Source organism: Elephas maximus, chromosome 2, assembly GCF_024166365.1.
Source record: "Elephas maximus indicus isolate mEleMax1 chromosome 2, mEleMax1 primary haplotype, whole genome shotgun sequence".
Lineage (NCBI taxonomy): Eukaryota > Metazoa > Chordata > Mammalia > Proboscidea > Elephantidae > Elephas > Elephas maximus.
Genome location: NC_064820.1, coordinates 188,091,698 through 188,119,484, shown reverse-complemented (window position 1 = coordinate 188,119,484; position 27,787 = coordinate 188,091,698). Strand labels below are relative to the sequence as shown.

The 27,787-nt window shown below is 36.5% G+C and overlaps 1 protein-coding gene across 4 annotated transcripts in view; it reads right to left on the bottom strand.

Moving 5' to 3' along the window:
* Positions 1-10,176: 10,176 nt before the first annotated feature.
* SPDL1 (spindle apparatus coiled-coil protein 1) overlaps positions 10,177-27,787 on the bottom strand; it is a 40,079-nt gene continuing 22,468 nt past the window's right edge. For 2 of the 4 annotated variants that reach the window (XM_049874288.1, XM_049874289.1), the window contains exons 9-11: positions 17,155-17,258; positions 16,367-16,554; positions 12,427-13,820 (exon numbers count right to left, since the gene is read on the bottom strand). In XM_049874288.1, the coding sequence (XP_049730245.1) occupies positions 13,285-13,820; positions 16,367-16,554; positions 17,155-17,258 (828 nt within the window). In that variant the 3' untranslated portion in view covers positions 12,427-13,284. Of the gene's footprint in view, positions 11,055-12,426; positions 13,821-16,366; positions 16,555-17,154; positions 17,259-27,787 lie in introns of those variants that run through there. The other 2 variants (XM_049874290.1, XM_049874287.1) reach the window with 2 other exon arrangements.

Here is a 27,787-nt window from a genome sequence, read left to right as displayed (position 1 = left end):
TTAACTCTTCTCTGAAAGTTTGGTAGAACTCTGCAGTGAAGCTGTCCGGACCAGGGCTTTTTGGGGGGGGGGGGCGGGAAGGGAGTTTCTTGATTACCTTTTCAATCACTTCTTTTGTTATGGGTCTATTTAGTTGTTCTACCTCTGTTTGTGTTAGTTTAGGTAAGTAGTGTGTTTCTAGGAATTCATCCATTTCTTCTAGGTTTTTAAATTTGTTTGAATATAGTTTTCATAGTAATCTGATGTGATTCTTTTAATTTCAGTTGGGTCTGTTGTAATATCACCCATCTCATTTCTATTTTTAACATTTCTTATTCAGGTTATTTGCTTCCTCTCCTGTTTTTCTTTTGTCATTTTGGCCAATGGTTTATCAATTTTGTTGAGTTTTTCAAAGAACCACCTTTTGGTCTTGTTAATTCTTTCAATTGTTTTTCTGTTTTCTATTTCATTTAGTTCAGCTCTAATTTTTATTATTTGTTTTCTTCTGGTGCTGTGGGTTTCTTTTGTTGCTCTCTTTCTATTTGTTCAAGTTGTAGGGATAGTTCTTTGATTTTGGCCCCTTCTTCATTTTGGATGTGTGCATTTATTGATATAAATTGGCCTCAGCACCACTTTTGCTGTGTCCCAAAAGTTCTGATAGGAGGTGTTTTCATTGTCATTGGATTCTCTGAATTTCTTCACTCCATCCTTAATGTCTTGTATAATCCAGTCTTTTTTGAGCAGGGTATTGTTCAGTTTCCAAACGTTTGATTTCTTTTGCCTGCTTTTTCTGATTTTGATTTCCAGTTTTATGGCCTTACGGTCAAAGAAGATGCTTTGTAATATTTCAGTGTTTTGGATTCTGCTAAGGCTTGCTTTATGACCTAATATGTGGTTTATTCTAGAGAATGTTCCATGTGCACTAGAAAAGGTGTAGTTGGTTGCTGTTGGGTGGAGTGTTCTGTATATGTCTATGAGGTCAAGTTGGTTGATTGTGGCCTTTAGATCTTCCGTGTCTTTATTGAGCTTCTGTCTGGATGTCCTGTCCTATACCGAAAGTGGTGTGTTAGTCTCCTACTAATATCGTGGAGCTCTCTATCTCACTCTTCAATGCTGATAGTTTGTTTTATGTATCTTGCAGCCGTGTCATTGGGTGCATAAATATTTAATATTTAATATGGTTATATCTTCTTGGTGTATTGTCCCTTTAATCATTATATAGTATCCTTTCTGATGGATTTAACTTTAAATTCTATTTTGTCAGAAATTAATATTGCCATTCCTGCTCTTTTTTGATTGTTGTTTGCTTGATATATTTTTTTTCATCCTTTGAGTTTTAGTTTGTTTGTGTCTCTAAGTCTAAGATGTGTGTGTTGTAGGCAGCATATAGACATATCTTGTTTTTTAATCCATTCTGCCACTCTGTCTCTTTATTGGTGCATTTAGTTCATTTACATTCAGGGTAATTATGAATAGGTATGAATTTAGTGCTATCATTTTGATGTCTTTTTTTGTGTGTCGACAGCTTCTTTTTCCCACTTGATTTTATGTGCTGAGTAGGTTTCCTTTATATATTGTCCTTTCCTCATATTTGTTGTTGTAGATTTTGTTTCTGCTGAGCCTGTATTGTTCCCTTGTATTTTATTTTCATGAGTAGGGTAGTTTGTCTACTTTGTGGTTACCTTATTATTTACCCTTATTTTTCTAAATTTATAACTAACTTTTATTTCTTTGTATCACCATATCTTCCTCTCCATATGGAAGGTGTATGATTACATTTCTTAGTCCCTCTTTATTATTTTAATGTTGTCTTCTATTATATAATAACATCACCATTACCCTGTGTTGGGCTTTTTTTTTAATCTTGCTTTGTTTGTTTGTTTGGATTTCCCTGTCTAGGTTGACTTTTGGTTGCTCTGCCCAGTGTTCTAGTCTTGGCTCAATACCTGATATTATTGATTTTCTAACCAAAGAACTCCCTTTAGTATTTCTTGTAGTTTTGGTTTGGTTTTTACGAATTCCCTCAGCCTGTGTTTATCTGGAAATGTCTTAATTTCACCTTCATATTTAAGAGCCAGTTTTGATGGATATATGATTCTTGGCAGGCTATTTTTTCCTTCAATTTTTTAAATATGTCATCCCATTGCCTTCTTGCCTGCATGGTTTCTGCCCAGTAGTCTGAGCTCATTCTTATTGGCTCTCCCTTGTAGGTGACTTTTCTTTTATCCCTCACTGCTCTTATAATTGTCTCCTTATCTTTGGTTTTGGCAAGCTTGATTATAATACGTCTTGGTGACTTTCTTTTAAGATCTACCTTATGTGGAGTTCGATGCGCATCTTGGATAGATATCTTCTCATCTTTCACAATATCAGGGAAGTTTTCTGCCAAAAAATCCTCAACAATTTTCTCTGTATTTTCTGTTATCCCTCCCTGTTCTGGTACTCCAGTCACTCGTAGGTTATTTCTCTTGAGAGAGTCCCACATGATTCTTAAGGTTTCTCCATTTTTTAAAAATTCTTTGATCTGATTTTTCTTCAAATATATTAGTGCCGAGTGATTTATCTTCGAGTTCAGAAATTCTAGCTTCTACTTGCTCAATTCTGCTCCTCTGAATTTCTATTGAGTTATCTAATTCTGTAATTTTATTGTTAATCTTCTGAATTTCTGATTGCTGTCTGTCTATGGATTTTTCCAGCTTATTAAACTTTTCATTATGTTCCTGAATAATCTTTCTGAGTTCTTCAGTTGTTTTATCTGTGTGTTCCTTGGCTTGTTCTGCATATTGCCTCATTTCCTTCCCGATGTCTTGAAGGGTTCTGTATATTAAACTTTTGTATTCTGCATCTGGTAATTCCAGGAATGCACTTTCATCTAAAAGATCCCTGGATTCTTTGTTTTGAGAGCTTGTTGAGGTTATCATGGCCTGTTTCTTTATGTGACTTGATATTGACTGTTGTCTCCGAGCCATCTATAAGTTATTGTATTAGTTTATGCTTGCTTACTGTGTCGTAGCTGCTTGCTTTGTTTTGTTTTGGTATACCCCTGTGGGTTGCTTCAGTGAGCTAGCTTGATTATTTTCACCTTTGGAGCTCTGGTGTCCTGTCCCCAGCTGGCTAGAGCTGTTATCAGGTATATCAGTCTAGGAGTCCATTCAGTTTTCTAGTATGAATTCAGCTCAGGTTTCCAGGTAGCTGATATCAAGTGTGTGGTACAGGCTCTGTCCTACAGTCTTAGAGGGGCAGGGGTGATTGGCGTATATACCGGTATGATTGCAACAGGGGATCACGCTCTGAACAAGGCAGGGGGCTGAGAACCGATCCCCAAGTGTCTCTGAGGAAAACACATCTCTGTTCCCTAGAGCGTGCTGGTGGGTGGGCTCTGCTGAGGGACCATGGGCACCCAAAGATTTTGTTGTAAGGACTGGGAGGTACCAGTTATTCCTGGGCCCCTGTCGTGGGTGGCTGGTCAACACAAGTGGAGCCACCAGTCCTTAGGTCCCTGTTGTGGGTAGGTGAGGACCTTGTTTAATAGGCAAAGCAATGCCAAACGTCAAACACCCACCTCTCCCCCACACTGCTGAAATGGTTGGAGTTTGCCAACAAGGGCCTATTCTCCCAAAATAGGCCCACACAGGTCCATGCAGAAGGGAAAGGTGCTCAAGGTCCACGGATGGTTTATGCCTGGACAGGAGCTGCTTCTGTGCTGAGCTCCCCCAGTTAATGGAGCTAGCAAATTATCTTTTCCCCCCAGTTGGAAATTTTTTCCTTCCCCAAGGCCGGGAATATGGCTCCAGGTGCTCACCAGGGTCTATCTCAGGCCTAGGAATTCAGCCCCTGAAGCTGGGTTGGGGGTGGGGGGAGCATGGTAAAATATACGGAAGTACTTAGCTTTTGCCGTGAGCTGGTCGTTCTCCTCAGGTTCCGGAGTTGTGAGTGGGCTGCGTGGCTGGCTGTTTCTCCCTGAGGAAACTGCGTCCGAACGCTAGGACCGGCCCACAGCCACCACTGCCGCCGCCGCTCCAGGAATGGTACCTGAGGGCTTCCCACGATTCAGGTCCGGCAACTCCTCTCCACTTCTGAAGGGTCTCTTCCTTCCCCTGCCTCTCAGTTCGTTGTCTGAGCTTGCCTTTGATGCTCAGGGCTCCCGGCTTGTCACAAATATACTCGTTTCACTTGTTTTTTTGGGTCTTTGTCGTGAAGAGGGCTCGACGGAAGTGTCTACTCCGCCATCTTGGCTCCCCTGTTTAACTTTTTAAGCATCTGCCATATTGCTTTCCACAGCAGTTGCACCATTTCACATTTGCTCCACCAATGCACAAGGGTTTTAATTTCTCTAAATTGTTGCTAACTACTTATTTTCCTTTAAAAAAAAAATTTTTTTAATTATAGGCACCGTAGTGGATATGGTTATAAATTAAGCTTCCCTATGAATCAGAATCAATTTGACAGCACAGAACAACAAATGACTAAAGATGTTAGCATCTTTTTATGTGCTTATTTGCTGTTTGTATGTTTCCTTGGAGAAATGTGTATTCAAGCCCTTTGCCCATTTTTAAATGGATTGTTTATCCTTTTGTTGTTGAAATATTAAAGCCTTATTAAATATGATTTCTAAATATTTTCTCATTCTCTGCATTGTCTTTTCACTATACTGATAGTGTCCTTTGATGCAGTTTTTTATTTTTATGAAGTCCAACCTACCTATTTTTTCTGTTGTGGCTCGTGCTTTGAGTGTCTTATCTAAAAATCCATTGCCAAATCCAAAGCCATAAAGATTTACTCCTATTTTTGTCTAAAAGTTTTATAATTTTTATATTTTGATCCACTTTGACATAATTTTGCATATGGTACTGGATGTATAAATTGTTTGGGGGAATTTGCTATATTAGGAATATTAAGTATTCCAATCCATGCATACAGAGTCATTCCATTCACTTAGGTCTCGTTTTTCAGCAATGTTTTCAGGAAATTCTTGCACCTCTTTGGTTAAATTTATTCATACTTTATTCATTTTGGTGTTATTTAAATGGAATTGTTTTCATTTACAGATTGTTCATTGCTAGTGTATGGAAATACAACTGATTTTGTATATTAATTTTGTGTCATATATTTGCTGAAATCTTTCATTAGCTCGAATATTTTGGAAGGAAGTTTAGGATTTTCTACATATAAGATCATGCGATCGTATATGTAGAAAATACATATAAGTGAATCTGTCTTTCCTATCTAGATCCTTTTAGTTTTACTTCTTGTCTAACTGCTCTGGCTACAACTTGAGTGCAATGTTGAACACAAGGGGTGAGGGCAGGCACCGCTGTTTTGTTTCTGATCTTAGGGGTAAAGCTTTCAGTCTCACATCTTTAAGCATGATTTTAGCTGTGCAGTTTTCATAGCTTTATCGTGTTGAGAAAGTTCCCTTCTATTTCTATTTTATTATTATTTTTTTTAATCATGAAAATGTGTTGGATTTTATCAAACGCTCTTTCTGAGTTGACTGAGATTATCATGTGGTCCCCCCCCCATGATTCTATTACTCTGGTTTATTATTACACCTTGACAAATTTTTGTATGTTGTTCCACCCTTACATGACTAGGACAAATCCCACTTGGTCATGGTATGTAAGCCTTTTAATATACTGCTGGATTCACTTTGCTCGTATTTTGTTGAGGATTTTTGCAAGTATATTTGTAAGGGATACTAGTCCGTAGTTCTCTATTGCTGTGACACATTTCTCTGGCTTTACAACAGGGTAATACACCCTTTCCTCACTTATCAACATGGTTAGGTTTCAAAGACCAGGTCATTATGTGAAATTGGTATTATACAAAACAGAGGATAACTGCATCAGATCAAAACATGATGGATGACTGTATCATTACATAACGGCCAAATTATATTACACAAATGCCAAGTTACATCATTACATATCTGCCAAACCACTGAGAATCATGACCCAGCCAAGATGACGAATAACCTTCACCATCAAAGCCAGTATTACTCTCACCTTGTACTTTGGTGCTGGTTTCTGCCAGATGTACGCTGTTAATGCACAAAATAGTTGGATAATAGATTTTTTACCATTGTCATAAATGCAAAATGTTGGATAATGAGACAGTTGGCAAATGAGGTGTACTGGCCTCACAGAGTGATTTAGGAAATGATCCTCTTATACTTTTTGGAAGAATTTTAAGATTAGTATTAATTCTTTAAACTTTTGGTAGAGTTCACCAATGAAACCATCTGGTCCTGGGCTTTTCTCTGTTGGGAGTTTTTTTTTTTTTTACTGATTCAATGTCTTTGTCAGAAGTCTACTCAGATTTTCGAATTCTTATACATTTTGTAGCATGTGTTTCTAAAAATTAGGCCATTTCATCTAGGTTGTCTGATTTGCTGGCATACAATTCTTCATAGTATTCTGTTTATAATCCCTTTTATTTCTGTGAGGCCAGTTGTATTGTCCACACTTTCGTTCCTGATTTTAATAATCTGAATCTCTTTTTTTTTTTTTTTCTTGGTCACTCTAGCTAAAGGTTTGTCAATTTTGTTGATTTTTTCAAACAACCAACTTTTGGTTTTGATGGTTCTATTGTCTTTCTATTCTATACTTTGCTTATCTCTGCTCTAGTCTTTATTTCCTTTCTTCTGCTTGCTTGGGTTTAGTTTGCTCTTTTTTTTCCAAAGTCTTAAGGTAGAAGGCTAGATTATTGATTTGAGATCATTCTTTTTTAATTTAGAAGTTTACAGTTATAAATTTCCATCTGAACACTGCTTTCATTGCATCCTACTATATTGTTATATATTGTTTTTGTTTTCATCCATCTTATTTTCTAATTTAACTTGTGATTTCTTCTTTGGCTCATTTGTTGTTTAAGAGTAAATAGTTTTACTTCCACATATTTGAGAATTTTCTAGATTTCCTTCTATTGATTTATCATTTCATTCCATTGTGGTAAGAGATTTTTGACTTCAATCTTTTTAAATTTATTGAGAATTGTTTTGTGACCTAACATATGATCTATCCTGGAGTATGTTCCATGTGCACTTCAGAAGAATGTGTATTCTTCTGTTGTTGGGGAGTGTTCTATGTATGTGTTAGTTATAGCTGGCTTATGGTGTTATTGCAGCTTTCTATTTCCTTGGTTATCTTTGGTCTAGTTGTTCTTTCCATTATTGAAACTGGAGTATTGAAGTCTCTAACTACTACTGTTGAACTATTTCCCCCCTCAGTTGTCAATCTTTGCTTCATATATTTTGGGGCTCTCTTTTTAGGTTCATACATGTGTATAACTGCTTTATCTTCTTGATGGACTGACCCATTTATTATTATAGTGTCTTTATTGGACATGTAGGTTCATGTCTTTCATCAAATTTGAGATTTTTCCAGCATTATTTCTTATAATATTCTTTTTGCCCTTTCTCTGTCTACTCTTCAACTCATTTGATATGCATATGCTGACATGCTTCATGGTATTCCATGATTCTCTTAGGCACTACCTTGTTTTGTAGATTTGCCTTTGGATTCACATATTTTACATAATTACAAAAAATTACTATATTAAAAAAAGCAATACCTAAACAAATTATTCTCAGCAGTCATAAACTTGCCCTGTCCAACATACATGTGAAGAGGCTAAGATTTGAATTCAGGTAGTCTAACTACAGATGGAAACCCTAGTGGTGTACTGGTTAAGAGCTACGGTTGCTAACCAAAAGGCCGGCAGTTCAATCCACCAGGTGCTCCTTGGGAACCCTATGGGGCAGTTCTACCCTGTCCTATAGGGTTGCTATGAGTTGCAATTGACCTGGCAGCAACAGGTTTGTTTTTTTCAGTTTAACTACAGATACTAGAATCTTCATCATTATACTAAACTATGTAGTGTGAAAAGGCATAAATAAAGTACCTATCAAAACAATAAACATTAGCTCTCTCCCACTACTACTACCTTACTTGGGTAAACAAAACATACTATCTTGCCATCTTTGTTCTAGGTCTGTACAATGGGCTCACTATGTCTAATAAGTGAAAACTGAATAAATCAAGACTATAAATATGACTATTTGACCAACAAGGCTACTTTTTGAATAATGAGGAAAATGTACGTAATAAAGTTATGTTACATTTTGTTTACAAAATAAAAGTTTGAAAAACAGACTCATTTTTGATTGCCTTAAGAAACACAACAATCTGTTAGTCTGTCATTACTGTGTTGGCTTGTGTATTACTATGATGCTGGATGCTATGCCAGCAATATTTCAAATACCAACAGGATCACCCATGGTAGCCAGGTTTCAGCAAAGCTTCCAGGCTAAGACAGATTAGGAAGAAAGGCCTGGTGATCTACTTCCAAAAAGTAGCCAATAAAAATCCTACAGATTAAGACAAAATATTGTCCAACTAGACTCAAACATGCCAACAATCGTGAAGATGGCGCAGCGCCAGGCAACATTTGGTGTTATAGATGGGTCACCATGAGTAAAGCGGACTCAACAGCAACTGACAACAACAAAACAAACACAAACGTATTCTTTGCCCTCAACACGGGCACCCCCGTTAAGTGAGTAAAAGTGTTTATCAAAACTGAAATAATACCTAATCTTTCTATTCACTACTGTTACCATCACTACTTATCCACTTATCTCAGATATACCATTTTCTTCGGAGTCCCACATCCTATCTGTTAGTAACTCCTGACCATTTTGCATCTCTAAACATTACTGTAACTCTGAGCACCACTCTATACTATTGTCAATGCCTCAGTCTGTACCTGTATTTCCTACCTGGACTACCTAATAGCCAAACTAGTCTTTTTCTACCTCAACTCTTATCCATTTTCCATTATGCCTCGAGTGTTTTTACTAAAAATTCAATGAACAATGGCACAGCTTTGCTGATATAAGTGACTTCCCATCATCTACAATAGTGATTTTTCAATATATATTCCTAAAAGACTCACGATTTAGTAGAATTGCCTCAGAGGTCCTTAAGAGTGATAAGGTTACACGGGTAAGGTTCCCTGTTCTTCAAAGTTCAACCATAGCTGCCCAATTTGTTTACAGGTCTCTGTAAGTCTTTATTTGTAAAAAAGGACTTCCCGAACACAAGCTCTTCAAAATGCTGCCCCAACCTATTATACAGCTTCATTTTAGTACTACTGCTTTTCGTAAAGCCTATACATCCAACCAATTCTAAGTCTTCAGTTTGATGAATAAGAAATGTTGTTTCATGTCCTTATCCTCTGAATAGCTGTTTCTTCCACCTGCAATGTTATTCTCCCCATGTCTTAGGAAATTCTGAAACAACCTTTAAGACTCAGCTTAGCGATAACAAAAATCTATAAAGACCCTAGGCAGTTTCTTGTTTCTTTTTCTCCATTCTTATAGCACTTTGTGCACTCCTCTATTAAAAAAAAATTTTTTTTTCAACCCATTAATTTTCCCCATCATTTACTAATTTTCCCCATCATTTACTAATGCCTGTGAGCCTGGATAAATAATTTAACCTCCCTGAGGTCTTAATTTTCTCATCTGTGAAAGGGGTTAAGTATATCTAGCTCACAGAGATGTTGGGAGAGTTAAATGTGGCAATACACAAAACGACTTAGAAGAGTGCCTAGCACATTTGATTTATCCAAATGTTAGATATAACTATTTTTACTGTTAATACCACCACTTGTCTATATGGATCTATTCAACTGTGACTCTGAGGCCTTATTTTTACACACCTAACACATGCTCACAGTAAGAACTCAATGTCAGAAGGAACTGATCTACATTCTATAACACGCAGTATGAATAAAGCCAAAAATTTACTGCCATCGAGTCGATTCCAACTCAGAGCAACACTACAGGACAAAGTAGAACTGCCACATAGGGTTTCCAAGGTATGATTATGATTATTCAATTACTGATATTCTCAGATTAAATTTATTATTTCTTCCCCAGTGTCTTCTGATCCTTCTTTTTGCGAGCTATTATGTAACATGAAAATTCTAATTTCCTTAAGAGTATGCTTTTTGTAGCAGATTAAAACAAAATAAAAAGTTCAACATTTATTTAGAAGTTAGAGGCAATTTCCTTCAACTTCATATATTTCAACAGATTTATCTAATTAGAACAGATCCCAACTATATAAAAAAATATATATATATATACATATATATACACACATACATATGAAATTACATTATAGACAAGACTATAATCATTTAAAGGGGAAAAAGTCTTTATTTGGAAATTTTAGAATTTAATAAATGTGAATGTATCAGGGAATTATGAATCCCTGAAGTTTCTGCTTTTCCTAGTTTATTCGCTTTTGATAACATGTTACTTTCTATACATAGTAAGAAAATGGAAAGGGGAGAAATTACTGCAGTTTTATTTAAGATTTCAAAAGTGCTTGTTTCATATGCTTGAGACACAAAATTTAAATTGTGTATATGATTACAAAGATTAACATAGGTTCTTTAAACACTGATGAAATCCTGTGACAATAAATAGTTTAAAATCAAATTTCCTATTTTTACAACACACTGAAAAACTAAGCTCATAAAAAATATGTAGGAAAATAAAATAGTTAATGATCTCAGTGTTCTCTAAGTTACTGGCTGTTCCCATCACTCAAAAAAAATCCATATACAATGTAGCAAAAAGATTTATATTAATTATAACATTTCCTTCAGTTAATAGTTTACTCACTGTGATTCACAGAAGCTCCATGAAAGATCATCACTTAAGGAACTCTCCATGTTAGAATTAAAACCAAATTTTGAGGGCTTGGTCAAAGAAGCATGAAAATGCAAGGTCCTGGCACAATGAGTGGATATAAATAATCCACAAGCTGGTAGACTTCCGATAAAGACAATCTTAACTAAGCTCCAGAGCAACCTTTTGGGCAAACGGTATCTTACTCTTATTAAAGCAAAGTCTTTACTGCTGAGGGCACTGGGTCTCTGGAGTTGATTTGGAGGACACGTATAAAATAGGGTGTGATTTCTTACAAGATTCCTTTTCCAATTTGCTTGCAGTTTCTTTCCCTTCTTTAACTTCTGTTTGAAGCCTTGATTCAGCAGTTAACCTATAGGCATTAAAGTATCCACTCTGAATTCAAATGTGATTAAGAAAAACTAAAGAAGAAACAAACCCCCAGTATAATGGGCCTCCTTTGAGGCATGTTGACTTTTTTTAGGTATACAATAAAAAATAATTTCTGTTGACTCCAACACCATTAAGAAAATGAGGTCACTGCCTCTCTTAAAAACCCTTTTTACATAAATAGGCTTAACTTTTAAAATGTCTTTTATAATTTTTTAAAAATGATAAAAAATCATGGCAAGGTCTAAATTAAATACTTAAAACATCATCAGGTGCTTATCATGATAAGCACACAACACAAAAATCAAAATGCTAGATCAATATTTTAAAGTTAACATACAAAAGGCTAAACATAAAATAAAAATAACATGGAATCTTTGGCTGCATAAATAGATATCTAACTACTTGTCTCACAAAAAAAAACCAAACTGAGTTTCAACTAGGAGAATAATAGTTTAAGAAAAATAAACAGAGGTAAGATATTAAAAAGGCCTATGGCAAGGATATCCAATTATAAAGCATGCAATAGTGAAGTTCCCAAGAAAACCCATATTTATTATTATAAAACTATCTTAGAATTGTGTATCTAAGTTAAGCATGCAGAAAACAAAAAGTTGGAAACGTCTTAAGTTAGCAGATGGACTCACACACACACAAAAACAAATGTTTTGTGGCTTTTTATTTGTTTTTGTTTAGCAAGACAAAATCCCAATGTGCTACTTAAGTCAATCAAGTAGCTACATACATTTGCTTAGTAATTTTTAATCAAGCAAAAAAGGCAGAAAAGAAATGAAGACAACACAGATAGCAAGATTTGCACTGATCAATTTTGGAAACCACCTCCAGAAATATACAATGGTCAAGTACATTTACACAATGAGTCACATATAAACAAGTATAACCTCCCGAATTGATCTCGGAACTATTCAGTACTGTGAGTCACATACCATTCATTTAAAGTTACTTTTTCCTTGAGAATACTAAACTTTTACTTTTTGTGGCTTATACTGTAAACAGTGTGCACTCAACTTCTAACCAAAAGGCTGGTAGTTAAAAATCCACCCAGCAGCACTACAGAAGAAAGGCCTGGCAATCTATTTCCATAAAATTATAGCCACTGAAAACCCTATAGAGTACAGTCCTACTCTGGCAAATGTGGGGTCACCAAAAGTTAGAACTGACTTGATGACAATGGGTTTGGTTGTTGTCGTTTTTTTAAATAGGTTATAATACTATTATATAAAAATTCAGGGAAGGGAATAATAACTATTCCTTATAATAATAGCAGCTAACATTGTTGAAGTGCTTCCATTGTTGAGTACTACATTTATTAGCACTGAAGACTTAAAGGGAATTTAGATAAAACATACAGGGAAGCCTTTTTATGTAAGGTGGACATGTCTTACTATTTTAACTCAAATGCACATTAATAAAATGTCTTATTCTGCATCCCTCTCTCTAACACTTATGTAGCCGTAACAGCACCTTAAAGATCTCCTTTCAAAGGAGACAATAAAAATTAACTATTTTCACATCAATGAATGGCCTTAATTTTTTAAATGTGTAAAGTTAATTATTTTAAATGTATCCATCATTCCTTTGCATGTGGACATCCTTCATCATTTATCATTTTTTTTGACCTCCTCTATTTTCCTCATTCACCCATTTTTTGCCCCACTCTTGGTCCTACTGTACACATCCAGAGGCTATTTCCTACTGCACTCCAGCCCCAGCTACCATTACCTACTCTTCCCTTCTATTCACCTTCTTTTACCTTCTGAGTATTGTTATTTTTTTTTTAAAGGACAAGGCCTTTAAAATGTAATTCCCTCAGACACATATGTCTGACACTTCCTTGTTTCGTCATAAACTCAATTATACAGGAACTAGAGGCTTGATATAAAATGAAAACGAATCCGCTTTGATATTTTAAAATGTCAAAACAGATATCAAAGGCCATTCCTGAAAACTTAAGATTAAACAATTTGAAAAGCCACAGAAAACTTCACTTGACAGTTTTCTAGGAGGCTGAAATTTCTTAGACTAGTACAAAGCCCTTTTAGAAGGCAAGTTATTTTGTCTTTCATGGCCATTCTTGAACCAGGAAAAAAATCACAGTACATTTATTCAAACCAACAACACCTTCAGAGATGTACTCTTTGATAGTCCAAGAAACAGAAACATCTGATTTTCTAAAAGCATAATTCCCTTATTCAGGAGTCTTTTCCCCTTGCAGTCATTTTAGTCTTTCTTAAAGTTTTGGAAAAGTTGAAAGTGGGCAGCTGAAACTGGGGGATTGCACTGCATGCAATGCTAAGAAAATAGATAAAGAAATAGAAAGCACAGTTCATGCAGCGATAGAGAAGAGAAGGAGAGGCCTGCTGGTTGCCTTGAGGAAAAGAGAACACTGACCTGGGAGAGCTCAGGGTGTTTCCACTTCTTTCACTTAAAGCTTCAGAGTCAACCGGAACTCCTATGAGTTTCACACGTTTCTTCTCCTTCGCTGGTTGCACATCCATTGGCAGATTTTTGTGTGGAGAGAGACTGACTACTGGTGTGTTTACAGAAACTGTCTTTTCTAACTCTAAGTTATCTCCTACATCGTTAGCACAGGACTGTGACTCCTCTTCCTGAGTTGGTAATCTATAAACTTCTTCAAGAGCACTGCTGGCACATATATCTTTAGGGGTGGCTACATCCACAGGCAGTACTTCGCGTCTCTTTTTGAGTACAGGCACTTCAATTTTCTCTGAAAATAAAAACCATCAAAAAATATCCAGTCAATGAATCAAAACAAAGACACAATGAACACAAAGAAGTGGAACTAGTTATACAGATATGTATATATATATTTTTTTCTTTTCCTCTTTTAAAATCCACTCATCTTAGTGAAATACACCATTCCTACCTTTTATCCTCTCTTTTTCATGAACTTCATTAACTTTATCTATTAAAGATATCTGGATATAAATTTTTCCTTAAACCCAGTGCCCTCGAGTCAATTCCTTGGGACCACAATATATTTTGTTGTTAGGATGAACACTTAAGGGTTCTTTCCTTGTGAAATTCCTGGCATTTTGATAACAGTCATAATGGAGGTTCATAAGACCTCACCACGGACATGAGGATGCAGTGGCAAAGAGTCAAGGTGCCCAGGCTGAAATCTAGTACCAGCACATAGCAGCTGAGTGAACTTTAGCAAGTACTCTCAGCTCCACTTTCTTCATCTGTAAAATGGGGATTGCTAGCACCCACTTCACTCAGTAATGCATGTTGTAGGGATTAAACGAAAAGAACAGGTTGAACTCTCTAAACATTGGTAATTTGTGCCTTTTAGCCCCACCTACAAAATATATTCAGAATTTTGAGCACTTCTAACCACGGATACCTCCCCAGTCCAAAGCACATCATATATCACCATAGACTACCACAACAGCCTTCTAATGCCATGGCCTAACACCATTCTCTCTCCTACACGGGTCCATATACACTGAATTAATTATTCTAATATCTTTTCCGTGTCCCATGCCAATGTGTTTTTCATTTTCAAAATCAAAATGCTAGTGAAGTCTAATAAGTAAGCATGGTCAGAGGTGGGATTGTCATGTTTGCTCTACATGCTGCTTTTAGATCAGTATTTCCCCTCTTACACTACTCCTGAGAAACACACATCATCTGGATATACTACTTGTTATGGATTGTGTCCCCCTAAAAATACATGTCAACTTGGCTAGGCCATGATTTCCAGTATTGTGTGACTGTCCACCATTTTGTCATCTGATATGATTTTCCTACGTGTTGTAAACCCTACCTCTATAATGTTAACAAGGCAGTTATGTTATTGAGGCTGGACTCAATCTACAAGATTAAGTTGTGTCTTAAGCCAATTTCTTTTGAGATATAAAAGAGAGAAGTGAGCTGAGAGACGGGTGGACCTCATACCACCAAGAAACAACAGCCAGGAGAATAACACGTCCTTTGGACCCAGGGTCCCTGCACTGAGAAGCTCCTTCACCAGGAAAGATTGATAACAAGGACCTTCCCCTAGAGCCAACAGAGACACAGAAAGAATTCCCCTGGGGCTGGCACCCTGAATTCAGACTTCTAGCCTCCTAGGCTGTGAGAGAATAAATTTCTCTTTGTTAAAGCCATCCACTTGTGGTATTTCTGTTACAGCAGCACTAGAAAACCAAGACACTACCCTTCCTCCCATCTCTTTGCTATGCTTGGTTCATTAGACCTTTGAAATTCATAATGGATAATCCTTAATCAGGGGAACCTATTAGAACTGGGGAAGAGAAGAAGAATGAGAGAAAGAGAAACCTTTTTAAACCATAAAAACGGCCTACTATTTCTGACAGCCCTGCCACTACTGTTGAAAACCACAGCAGTCACTGAGATAATACAAAGAGAAGGTGTTAGGCATGTGGACAGTATAGGGGCAAAAAATGGCTAAGAATCCTTAACCTAAAGCATGTAACAACCCATTTTTTTTTTTGTCTAAGAACATCACATTCTTAGACTTCTTTACTTTTGGCCATTTATTTTATTTTAAATTTTAATTTACATCCAGTAAGATGCATATGGTTAGTCTATTTTCTAGTGCTTAGGCTACTAGTGGTCCTCTACTACCTGCTGTACTATTCTTTCTTAATAATAGAATCCCCAGTATTTTGTGGGGAACATGACCCCTGAGAGTCAAGACTGCATTTTCCAGCTTTCCTTGTAGGCAGGGGTGGCCACGGGACCAAATTGTGCTCAATGGGATGTATACAGACCAACAAGACAGAAGGAGACTGGATCCTGACATTGTGGAGTGCTTTACCAGTCCTGGAATACTTCCTTAGACTTCTGTCAGGGGGAGGAATAAATATTTATCTTGTCTAAGCCCTCAAGCAAACTGTCTTCCTAGTAGAGCTTTTCTATTACCCTGAGCAAGCTGTCTTAACTAGTATAGTTCCCAAGCATCAGCTGCCTCAAAAAAATTAAATTCTTTGGTGTTACGTAAGATGCTGCAATCTTAAATGGAAAAGTCTCAAACATCAAGGCTCTACTTATACACTATTCTGTAAGACGAATTTACCCATAAAAAAATATTGTATTCATATATTTACCCAGTTCTCTGAATTTTCCTCAACATTCTGCAGCAATAAATTTATTAACTGTAAATATATAACCACAAATTAGTTTGTAATGAAATTTGCTTAAAGTGATAGTAAAGAAAAAAAAAATTGATATGATTTCTCAGAGGCAGTCATATGATTTAAAAGACAAAAATATATGAGACAAACATACCTTCAGGTTCATACTTCAGTCTTAATTCATCTAGTTTAGCTCTCAGTTTCATATTTTCACTTTGGGAAATCTGGAATAATCTTTCATTTGCAAAAAGTTTTCGCTCAATATCCAGAGCCCGCTGGCTCTCAAATAATGCTTTCATTCGCTGTAAGGATAGTTCACCTTTAGTGCTTTCATTTTCTTTGCTATGATAATAAAAAAGGAGAATTTTAAAAAAGTACTAAAATAACATATAAATGTATAGACCAGTTAACACAAATCTTTTATTGTGTATTTGAAGTGTTAGTTAAAAATGTAGTTCTCTGAGGTTTATAGCACCAAAGAAATACTGAACAATTAAAATAAAGCTTTAACAATATGACTTCCATATAAAAATATCTCATGCATTCTTTAAAAGTAATGGAAAAAAGGGGAAAATATTCTTCCCCGAATTTATGCATTGAATACACAAATTCCTTTAAGTTTTAAATTACATGATATTTATTCTTGAGAAATTTGGACTATAAGAATATTTTCTATGTTAAAGTTCTCTTCACTTAACAATCTAAAGAAATTAAGCACAAAGAAATAAACACTCAATTGAAGCAAGTATTTTTTCTTCAAAGATTAGCACTAATTATATCTTAAATAATCTCATGTACTGCACAAAGATATCTTTGTTATCTTTCTTTTCTGGAATTTTCTTTTCCCAATTTCAAAACAAAAGTTTGCAGTTACTAATAATATCTATTACAAGCAAGTGAACAGAGTCTTCTTATCTCCATCCACCTGGCCCAGGGACTTACTTTAAATTATCAAGCTTTATCTGAAGTAAATCTGTATAATAGGTGTTATCTTCCAGAACCCCAGAGCTGGCTGAAGGCTTAGATTCCATATTTTCATATAAACTCTAAAGAAGGCAACAATTCTTGTTAGTTCAATAAGTAACAAATTGGGTTAGTGTACATTTATTAATTTAAAACAAACAAACCCATTGCTGTCCACTAGATTCTGACTCATAGTGACCCCACAGGACACAGGAGAATTAGCCCATAGGGCTGGATTCAAACTATCAACGTTTTGGTTAACAGCCATGCTCTTAACCCCTGTGCCACCAGGGGTCCATTAATAATAATAGCAGCTACCATTTACAGAATGCTTACTACATGGCAGGCACTGTGCTAAGCTCTATGCGCTCACTCCAAAGTAGGTACAAGTATTAGCATTCCTCTCTTACAAATGAGAAAACTGGCTCAAATAAGCCACAGGGCTTGTGAATGGAGAAGAATTTGAAACCAGATCAGACTCCAAAGCCTGGGTTCCTAATCACACCTATACCCTATGGTGTCCCCCTCCTGGCCTTTAAAATGGAAGAAATAAATGCTCACTGGGTTTAATTCTGGCCTTTATGACAAAGTCATAACTTAGAAAAATATGAGAAAGTAGAATGGAGATCCTTAAGGTTTTTTAAAGTGTTCACTTTTCTGAGATTCTGATGGAAACTTTATATACTTCTCTAGGGGGAAAAATGTAAGTCTGCTTAAGAATTTGCAAACAATTTCAGAAACTGCAGGTTAAAAAACTCTGGTTTAAAGGTATAATTTTCAAAGTACAGTACTGGGCCACGTAGCTCTGTAACTGATGTGCTGAAAATTCAACCAGAATTGCAGTCCTTTCACTAGTTCTTACAGAAGATGATAATAAAACAAACTTGAAACTCTATGACACACCTATGCCTCCAATTTAGAACGTCTAAGACAGTTTTCCAAAATTTGTCATTTTTAAACTTCAGTTGCCATAGTTCATTAAAGTTTACTGAGAAGATATCAGTGATCATTACGTTGACTGATAAATATAATACAATCCTAATAAAAATACCAATAAGCTTTTTTTGGAGCTAGACAAGATATTTATAGAGAAAAACAAACACAGAAGAATAGCCAGGAAAACACTGAAAAAGAAAAGCTATAGTGGAGAGAAGCCCTACTAGATGCAACATACCATAAACCCTCTATAATTAAAACAATGTGGTACTAACACACAGGCAAACAGGCCAGCGTAGAAGAGAAAATCCAAAAGAGACTCAAGTGCATATGGAAATCTGATATATGAAAAAGGTGGCGTCTCAAATCACTGGGGCCAATGTTGACTTTTTAATAAATGATGCTGAGAAAATTGGTTATTTGTAGAGTGATAAAGTTAGATTTATACCTTGCACATAATTTAAAAGAAAAAACTTCAATGGGGATCAGGTCTCTAAATGTAAAAAGAGAAACTACACAAATACTAAAAGAAAACATGGGTAAATTCCTCTATAAACTGGGGTGTAGTGGCAGGATTTCCAGTTACGATTCAAAATCCAGATTTGGTAAAAGAAAAGATTGATAAATTTGACTACATATAAAAACAAAAACTTTTACATGGCAACACAAACAACAAAACAAAAACAAACACTACCATAAGGAAAGTACAAAAGATAACTGATAACCTGGGAGAAAATATTTACAAGATATATCACCGATAAATGGCTAATATCCCTAATATTTTATAAAGAACTCTCAAAACTCAAGGGGAAAAACCCCACAAAAACCCAACATGAACAATCCACATACAAACACACAAATAAATAAATCTCTTACATATATGAAAAGATGTCCAACCACATTCATAGAGAAATGCAAACTAAGACTACACTGAGATACCATTTCTTAACAATCAGACCAGCAATAGTTAAAAAGAATAACACATTCTGATAGAGAGGTTAGAGAGAAACACACAATCTCATACAATGCTGGTGGGAATGCAAATCGGTACAAGCCGTGTTGAGAGTTTGGAACTATGTAACAAAACTACATATGCATTTACTTTTTAAATTTTTTTCATGAATGCTCATAGCAGCTTTATTTGTAATTGCCAACATTTGGAAACAACCCAAATTTCCAATGGGTGAACACCAAACTATGGCATGTCCACATCACGGAATAGTCTGCAGTAATAAAAACGGGCTCAATAACTTGAATGAATCTCAAGAGAATCATGTCGGGTGGGAAAAAAGCCAATCTTAAAAGACCGCATAGCATATGATTCCATGTACGTAACATTCTTGACAAAACTATAGAGGGAGAAGAAACAAAGAACAGAACAGAGGCTGCCAGGGATTAGAAATGGGGACCAGAGTGGTATACATTTACTTTTTGACCCAGGAATCCCTCTCTAGGAATTCAACCTAAAGATACACCTGTAACAATAAGAAAACGCATATGCATACCACATGTGCTTTGTAGCACTTGTACACTTGCAAGTAATTGCAAAATACAGGACGCAATCTAAATTGCCAGACACAGGAAATTGGTTGAATAAATTAGAACACATCCACACAATGGAATTCTTCATCATTATCTATAAATAAGAACAAGGAAGATCTCTACGAACTGAGAAGAGGTGAGTTCCAGCATATCTCCTTAAGCGAAAAAAGAAATGTATGAAAGACTATCTGTAGCATGCTACCTTTTGCTCAAGAAAAACAGACAATATATATACAGCCACTCATTTTTGCAGAAAGAAATACAGGGTGAGTGAACCAGAAACAAATGAAACTGGATACCTACAAAGGGTGGGTGGAAAAGAGAGAAAAGGATGGAAGATGAGAATGAGGTAGAAGGGATGCAGGAGAGGGATACTTTTCTGAGAATACCTTTTTTTATACCTCTGACTTCTAGAAGCATTTTAACATTTCATACACTAAAAGAAGAAATCCAACAAGGATGAAGGTGGACAACAAAATGAAATACAAACAGAAACAATTCTAACTATTTCAAATGGGTAACATACTCCCCAAGTGGGTAAAGGGAGGAGAAAAAAAAAACTAAAACAACCCAAGTAAATTTTGAATACAATATTTGGACAATAAACTCTTAGGCTAAAAACACAAGTCCTGAACTCTAGGTGGCAGGTTAGTAATTTTCCAAAACTATGTGTATTTTTTAAAGTGTTAAAAAATAAAGATGTCACCTTGAGGACTAAGGTGCGCCTGACCCAGGCCACGGTATTTTCAATCACCTCATATGCATCCAAAAGCTAGACAATGAATGAGGAAAACCAAAGAATTGATGCCTTTGAATTATGAAGCTGGTGAAGAATATTGGGTATACTATGGACTGCCAGAAAAACAAATCTGTCTTGGAAGAAGTACAGTCAGAATGCTTCTCTGAAGTCAGGATGGCAAGACTTTGTCTCACTTACTTTGGACATGTTATCAGGAAAGGCCAGTCCCTGGAGAAGGACATCATACTTGGTAGAGGGTCAGTGAAAAAGAAGACGACCCTCAATGAGATGGACTGACACAGTGGCTACAACAACGGGCTCAAACGTAGCAACAACTGTGAGGATGGCACGGGGCTGGACTGCATTTCATTCTGTTGTACATAGGGTCGCGATGAATCAGAACCAACTTGATAGCACCTAACCACACGTGTATTCTAGAATTGAGCAAATATGCAAATATATTGAGGACAGGTTTCACGCTGACAAAAAAGGGGGTAGGCAATGAACCCTGTGGTATTATATTCGAATTGGGGTTATCAGTATGAATTCAAGGTTTTATTATGTGTATCTGTATGTACCTACATATAAACACATACATAAATATACACTCACATACATAAATATATATACATATATACTCCTAACTCTGTCTGCTGAAAGAGTTTAGAAGCAATGACATTCTAGTAGCAATGAGCACACCTGGTGCCCAGGTCTTGGTTTCTATATACCGTTATTCACTAAATGAAACCAGTGCTACACAGACAAATGACAATTCGGGGCTGGGTCACATGAGCCAGGAATACCTTATTTCATGTGCCAGTGTGCAATAAGGAAGTGCTTAAAGAAAAGGGGGGCTCCTATCGGCCAAATCTCTAACAATGTGAGCACCAGAGTACATAAGAAAAGTAATAGATTTTAACCCATGGTATAAAATAAGAATCCATGAGGCTATACTGATATAAATAAATAAGTGACTAACAAGAAAAAAAATTTTTCTTTTCCTCTGGAATTACTATTTGACAATCATCCCATACAATACATATTTTTGGCAAAAATCAACAATCAATGCTCAGCCATACGGAGAAAGAAGTATTTACTTAATTTTGAAGTATCTCTTTACAAGATATTTACAATTACAAAGGGAAAAATTATAATAGTGGAAAAGCACGGCAGACATAACCTTAACCAAGTGATCAAGGTTAGTAAGACCACAGCAAAAGTAGACATCATGTGCCTCCTGAAAAGGATATAATATTACTTCTGTAGTATTTCTGTCAAAACTATATAGCCTGAATCTAATCATGAGGAAGTGTCAAACAAACCCATAATGAGGGACAATGTACAAAGTAACTGGCTATACTCTTTGAAATATCAAGGTCATAAACGATAAAAAAAAGACTGAAAAACTATTCCAGATTCCGGGAGAGTAAACAGACTTGACAATTAAATATAACATGTGATTCTAGATTAGAACCTAGAACAGCAAACATTTGTGTTTTTGTTTGTTTCGCCATAAAAGACATTAGTGGGATAATTGGCAAAATGTAAAAAGTCTATACTTACCGAATTCTACGTATCTGTTAATTTCCTGATTTTGATAATTGTATGGTGATTATATAAGAGAATACCTTCAACATACAGAGGTATTTAGGGATAAAGGGACATTTAGTTCGGAACTTACTGTCAAATGTTTCAAAAAAAATAATACCTATATGCATGGAGAAAAGAGCCAGACAGTAATAAAAGCAAATGTGGTAAAACTGAAAATTGGTGGATCTAGGTGAAAGGTATATAGGAATTCTTATACAACTTTTTTGAAAGTCTGAATTTGTTTTGAAAAAATATTTCAAAGAATTTGTTAGGAGGCGGGGTCAAGATGGTGAACTAGTCAGAAGCTCCTGCTGAATCCTCCTGCAACAAAGACCTGAAAAAACAAGTGAATCAATTACATATATGGCAATCTAGGAATCCTGAGCATCAAATGCAAAATTAAGGAATCGGTCTGAGCGACGGGGGAGAGAGAGACGGTGCAGAAGCAGCGATGAGTTGCAGAGCCCATGTAGCATCTCAGCTCCGATTCCTTGGCACTGTTCTTTGGCATGAAAGTGGCAGGGCTGATGGTAGTTTTCTGAGACACAGCAGCTTTAGTGAAAGAAGGCAAGCAGAGTGGCGTACCCCTGACCTTGTGGCGTGTCTACAGCGGGGGTGGCTGTGGAGTTTAGCAAGCAGCTGCTTCAGCGAAAGAAGGCAAACGAAGTGCTGGCACCCTGATCCCCTGGTGTGATGGCTGTGGGACGGGCTGTGGAGTTTAGGACAAAGCTGCTTCAGCTAAAGAAGACAAGCACAGGACACAGCCTTAAGCCCCTGGGGCAATCTCAGCAGAGACCCAGCCAGCGCATACAGGCTACACACACCTCTGGAATCTGAGATATGACAGTGCTCTCGACACAAGATAAGTGATTTTGTCTAATTTACCCTGCGGATCTAATAGCTCCTTCTTTTGAAAGTACTCTCTCCTATCTATCTGATCCTTCCCCCCTCTGCCCCAGCCGGCTTCATTAACAGTTGATTACCCTGGGCCTGAGATAGAACCTGCTGAGCTCTTGGAGCCATTCTCCTGGCCTGGGAGAAGGAACAAATTAACAAACGGGAAAAATACTTTCCTGACTTCCCTAATCAGGAAGCTCAGAGCAGAAGCGGCTCTAGTCCAGGCATAAGCAATCCACAGACTTTGGCTTTCACCTTTACACGGATCCAGGTGGCTATTATATTGCAAGGGCAAATCTGTTAGAGGTCTGATTGTAATTGTTTCAGCTATGCAGTGGAGAAGCAGGTTTTGGAGGTCTGATACCACTCTGCCTATTAAATAGGGCCCTCACCTACCCACAGTAGGGACCTCAGGGCTGAAGGCCCCATCCATGACACCTAGCCACCTAAAAAAGTGGTCTGAGGATAGTGGTGCCTACCAGTCCTTACAGGTATAAGCATTGGGTGTCTAAGGTACAGCTGCAGAGCCCACACACCAGGGCACTCTAGCGAACAGAGACATTCCTTCCTCAATTGGGGGAAGGCTGTCAGCACCCAGCCTTCCTCAGATTGTGGGCACCTGCTGTTATCAGAAGCCAGTGCATACAACCATCACCACTACTCCTCTAAGACAGTAGGTGAGAGCCTACACCACACACCAGGTGACCGATGATCAGGTCACCTGAGCCGAATCTATACAAGAATAGTGAATGGACACCTAGGCTCATTACCTGATAACAACTCTAGCCATCTGGTAACAGGACACAAGTGCTTCAAAGGCTCCAATAATCAAGTCAGTTCAATCTAGTAGCCTATTTGGGTATACTGAAACAAAACAAAGCAAGAAGCTAGAACACAGTGAGCAAATGTAAACTAAATTATTACAATAACTTATAGATGGCTTGGAGACAGCAGTCAATATCCAAACACATCAAGAAGCAGACCCTGATTGCTTCAGCAAACTCCCAAAACAGAGAATGAAGGACTCTCCCTGATGAAGATGTATTCCTGGAATTGCCAGATGTAGAATAGCCAGATGTAGAATACAAAAGATTAATATACAGAACTCTTCCCAAGATGCTCATCAAATGCCATACAAGGTAGATCCCAAAACAAAGTCACCAAGACATATTTTCATCAAACTTGCCAAAACCAAGATAAAGAGAAAATTTTAAGAGCGGCCAGGGATATGTGAAAAGTCACCTACAAAGGAGAATCAATAAGTTCGGACTACTCGGCAGAAACCATGCAGGCAAGAAGGCAATGGGATGACAAACATAGAGCATTGAAGGAGAAAACTTGCCACCCAAGAATCATATATCCAGCAGAACTATCTCTCAAATATGAAGGTGAAATTAAGACATTTACAGATAAATAGAAGCTTAGGGAATTTGCAAAAACCAAACCAAAACTACAAGAAATTCTAAAGGGGAACTCTCTGGTTAGAAAATCAATATCAGATATCAACACAACACTAGAACAAAGAACAGAGAAACCAGATATCAACACAGATAGGGAAATAATAAAAATAAATCAAGATAAAAAAAAAAAACACTCAAACAGGGAATTGCTGATGTCATTATATAAAAGATGACAATAATCAATAAACCAAAAACAAAACCCAAAAGAGGGACTAAATAAAGGTAGGCATAGATCTTCATATGGAGAGGAAATCAAGGGAATATAGGGAGATACAAGTTAGGTTTAAACTTAGAAAAACAGGGGTAAATATTGAGGTAACCACGAAGAAGACTAACAATCTTACACTTCAAAATAAAAAACAAAATAAACATAAGTACTCAGCAAAAACAAATTCTACTACAATGAAAAAGAGGAACATACAATTTACAAAGAAAAACTTCTCAGCGCCAAAAAGTGGAAAGATGAAACTGTCAACAACATACAAAAAAAAGCATCAAAATGACAGCACTAAACTCATACCTATCTATAATCACGCTGAATGTAAATGGACTAAATGAACCAATAAAGAGACACAGAGTTGCAGGATGGATAAAAAAACATGATCCGGCTATACGCTGCCTACAAGAGACACACCTTAGACTTTGACTTAGGCACAAACAAACTAAAATTCAAAGGATGGAAAAAAAAATCTATCAAGCAAACAACAACCAAAAAAGAGCAGGAGCGGCTATTCTAATTTCTGACAAAACAGACTTCAAACTTAAATCTACCACAGAAGATAAGGAAGGACACTACATAATGATTAAAGGGTCAATATACCAGGAGGATATTACCATATTAAATATTTATGCACCCAACGACAGGGCTTCAAGATACATAAAACAAACTCAAACAGCACTGAAAAGTAAAATAGACAGATCCGCAATAATAGTAGATTTCAACACACCACTTTCAGTGAAGGGCAGAACACCCAGAAGGAAGTTCAATAAAGATACAGAAAAGCTAAATATCACAATTAACCAACTTGACCTCACAGAAATATACAGAACACTCCACCCAACAGTAGCCAAGTATACTTTCTTTTCTAATACACATGGAACATTCTCTAGAATAGACCACATATTAGGCCATACAGCAAGCCTTAACAGAATCCAAAACATCGAAATATTACAAAGGATCTTCTCTGACCATAAAACTAGAAGTCAATATAACATAAATATCAGGGAAAAGAAATCAAACACATGGAAACTGAACAACACTTTGCTCAAAAATGACTGGATTACAGGATTGAGGACAGAATAAAGAAATTCATAGAATCCAACAAGAATGAAAACACTTCCTATGAGAACCTTTGGGACACAGCGAAAGCAGTGCTCAGAGGTCAATTTATATCAATAAATGCACACACACAAAAAGAAGAAAGGGTCAAAATCAAAGAATTACCCCAACAACTTGAACAAATAGGAAGAGAGCAACAAAAGAAACCATCAGGCACCAGAAGAAAACAAATAATAAAAATTACAGCAGAGTAAAGTGAAATAGAAAACAGAAAAACAATTGATAGAGTTAACATGACCAAAAGCTGGTTCTCTGAAAAGATTAACAAAATCTATAAACCATCAGCCAGGCTGATAAAAGAAAAATAGGAGAGGAAGCAAATAACCCAAATAAGAAATGAGATGGGCAATATCACAACAGACCCAACTGAAATTAAATGAATCATAACAGAGTACTATGAAAAACTGTACTCTAATAAATTTGAAAACTTAGAGGAAATGGACAAATTTCTAGAACCACACTACCTACCTAAACTATCACAAACAGAGACAGAACAACTAAATACACCCATAACAAAAGAAGAGATTGAAAAAGTAACCAAAAAACTCCCAACAAAGAAAAGCCCTGGACCTGATGGCTACACTGGAGAATTCTACCAAGCTTTCAGAGAAGAATTAACACCACTACTACTAAAGTTATTTCAGAGCATAGAAAAGGACAGAATACTCTCAAACTCAAACCCTGATACCAAAACCTGGGTTTATCCCTCAGGAACTTAGATGCAAAAATCCTCAACAAAATTCTAGCCAATAGAATTCAACAACATATCAAAAAAATAATTCACCACAACCAAAAAAAATAATTCACCACAACCAAGTGGGATTCATACAAGGCATGCAGGGACGTTTCAACATTAGAAAAACAATTAATGTAATCCATCACATAAATAAAACAAAAGACAAGAACCACACGATCTTATTAACGGATACAGAAAAACTCTCAGCAAAATAAGAATAGAAGGAAAATTCCTCAATTTAATAAAGGGCATTTATACAAAGCCAAAAGCCAACATCACTCTAAACAGAGAGAGACTGAAACCATTCCTACTGAGAACAGGAACAAGACAAGGATGCCCTTTATCACCACTCTTATTCAACACTGTGCTGGAAGTCCTAGCCAGAGGTATAAGGCAAGAAAAGAAATAAAAGGCATCAAAATAGGCAAAGAAGTAAAAGTATCTCTGTTTGCAGATGACATGATCTTATACTCAGAAAAACCCAAAGAATCCTTAAGAAAACTACTGAAACTAATAGAAGAGGTCAGCAGACTTTCAGGATACAAGATAAACACACATAAATCAGTTGGATTCCACTACACCAACAAAGAGACTGATGAAGAGGAAATCACTAAATCCATACCATTTACAATAGCTCCTAAGAAGATAAAGTACTTAGGAATAAATCTAACCAGAGACATAAAAGACCTATACAAAGAAAACAACAAGACTCTATTGCAAAAAACAAAAAAAGACCTACATAAGTAGAAAAACATACCTTGCTCCTGGACAGGAAGACTCAACATTGTAAAAATGTCTATTATGTCCAAAGCAATCTATAGATACAATGCAATCCTGATCCAAATACCAGTAACATTTTTTAATGACATGGAGAAACAAATCACCAACTTCATATGGAAGGGAAAGAGGTTCCAGATAAGTAAAAGAATTACTGAAAAAGAAGGACAAAGTTGGAGGCCTCACACTACCTGATTTTAGAACGTATTATACTGCCACAGTGGTCATAACAGCCTGGTACTGATACAACAACAGATACATAGACCAGTGGAATAGAATTGACAATCCAGACATAAGTCCATTCACATATGAGCAGCTGATATTTGACAAAGGTCCAAAATCTGTTAAATGGGGGAAAAGACAGTCTGTTCAACAAATGGTGCTGGCATAACTGGATATCCATCTGCACAAAAATGAAACAACACCCATACCTCACACCATGCACAAAAACCAACTCAAAATGGATCAAAGGCCTAAATATAAAATCTAAAATGATAAAGTTCATGGAAGAAAAAATAGGAAAACACTAGGAGCCTTAATACATAGCATAAACGGTATACAAAACATTACTAGAACTGCACAAATAGCGAAAGAGA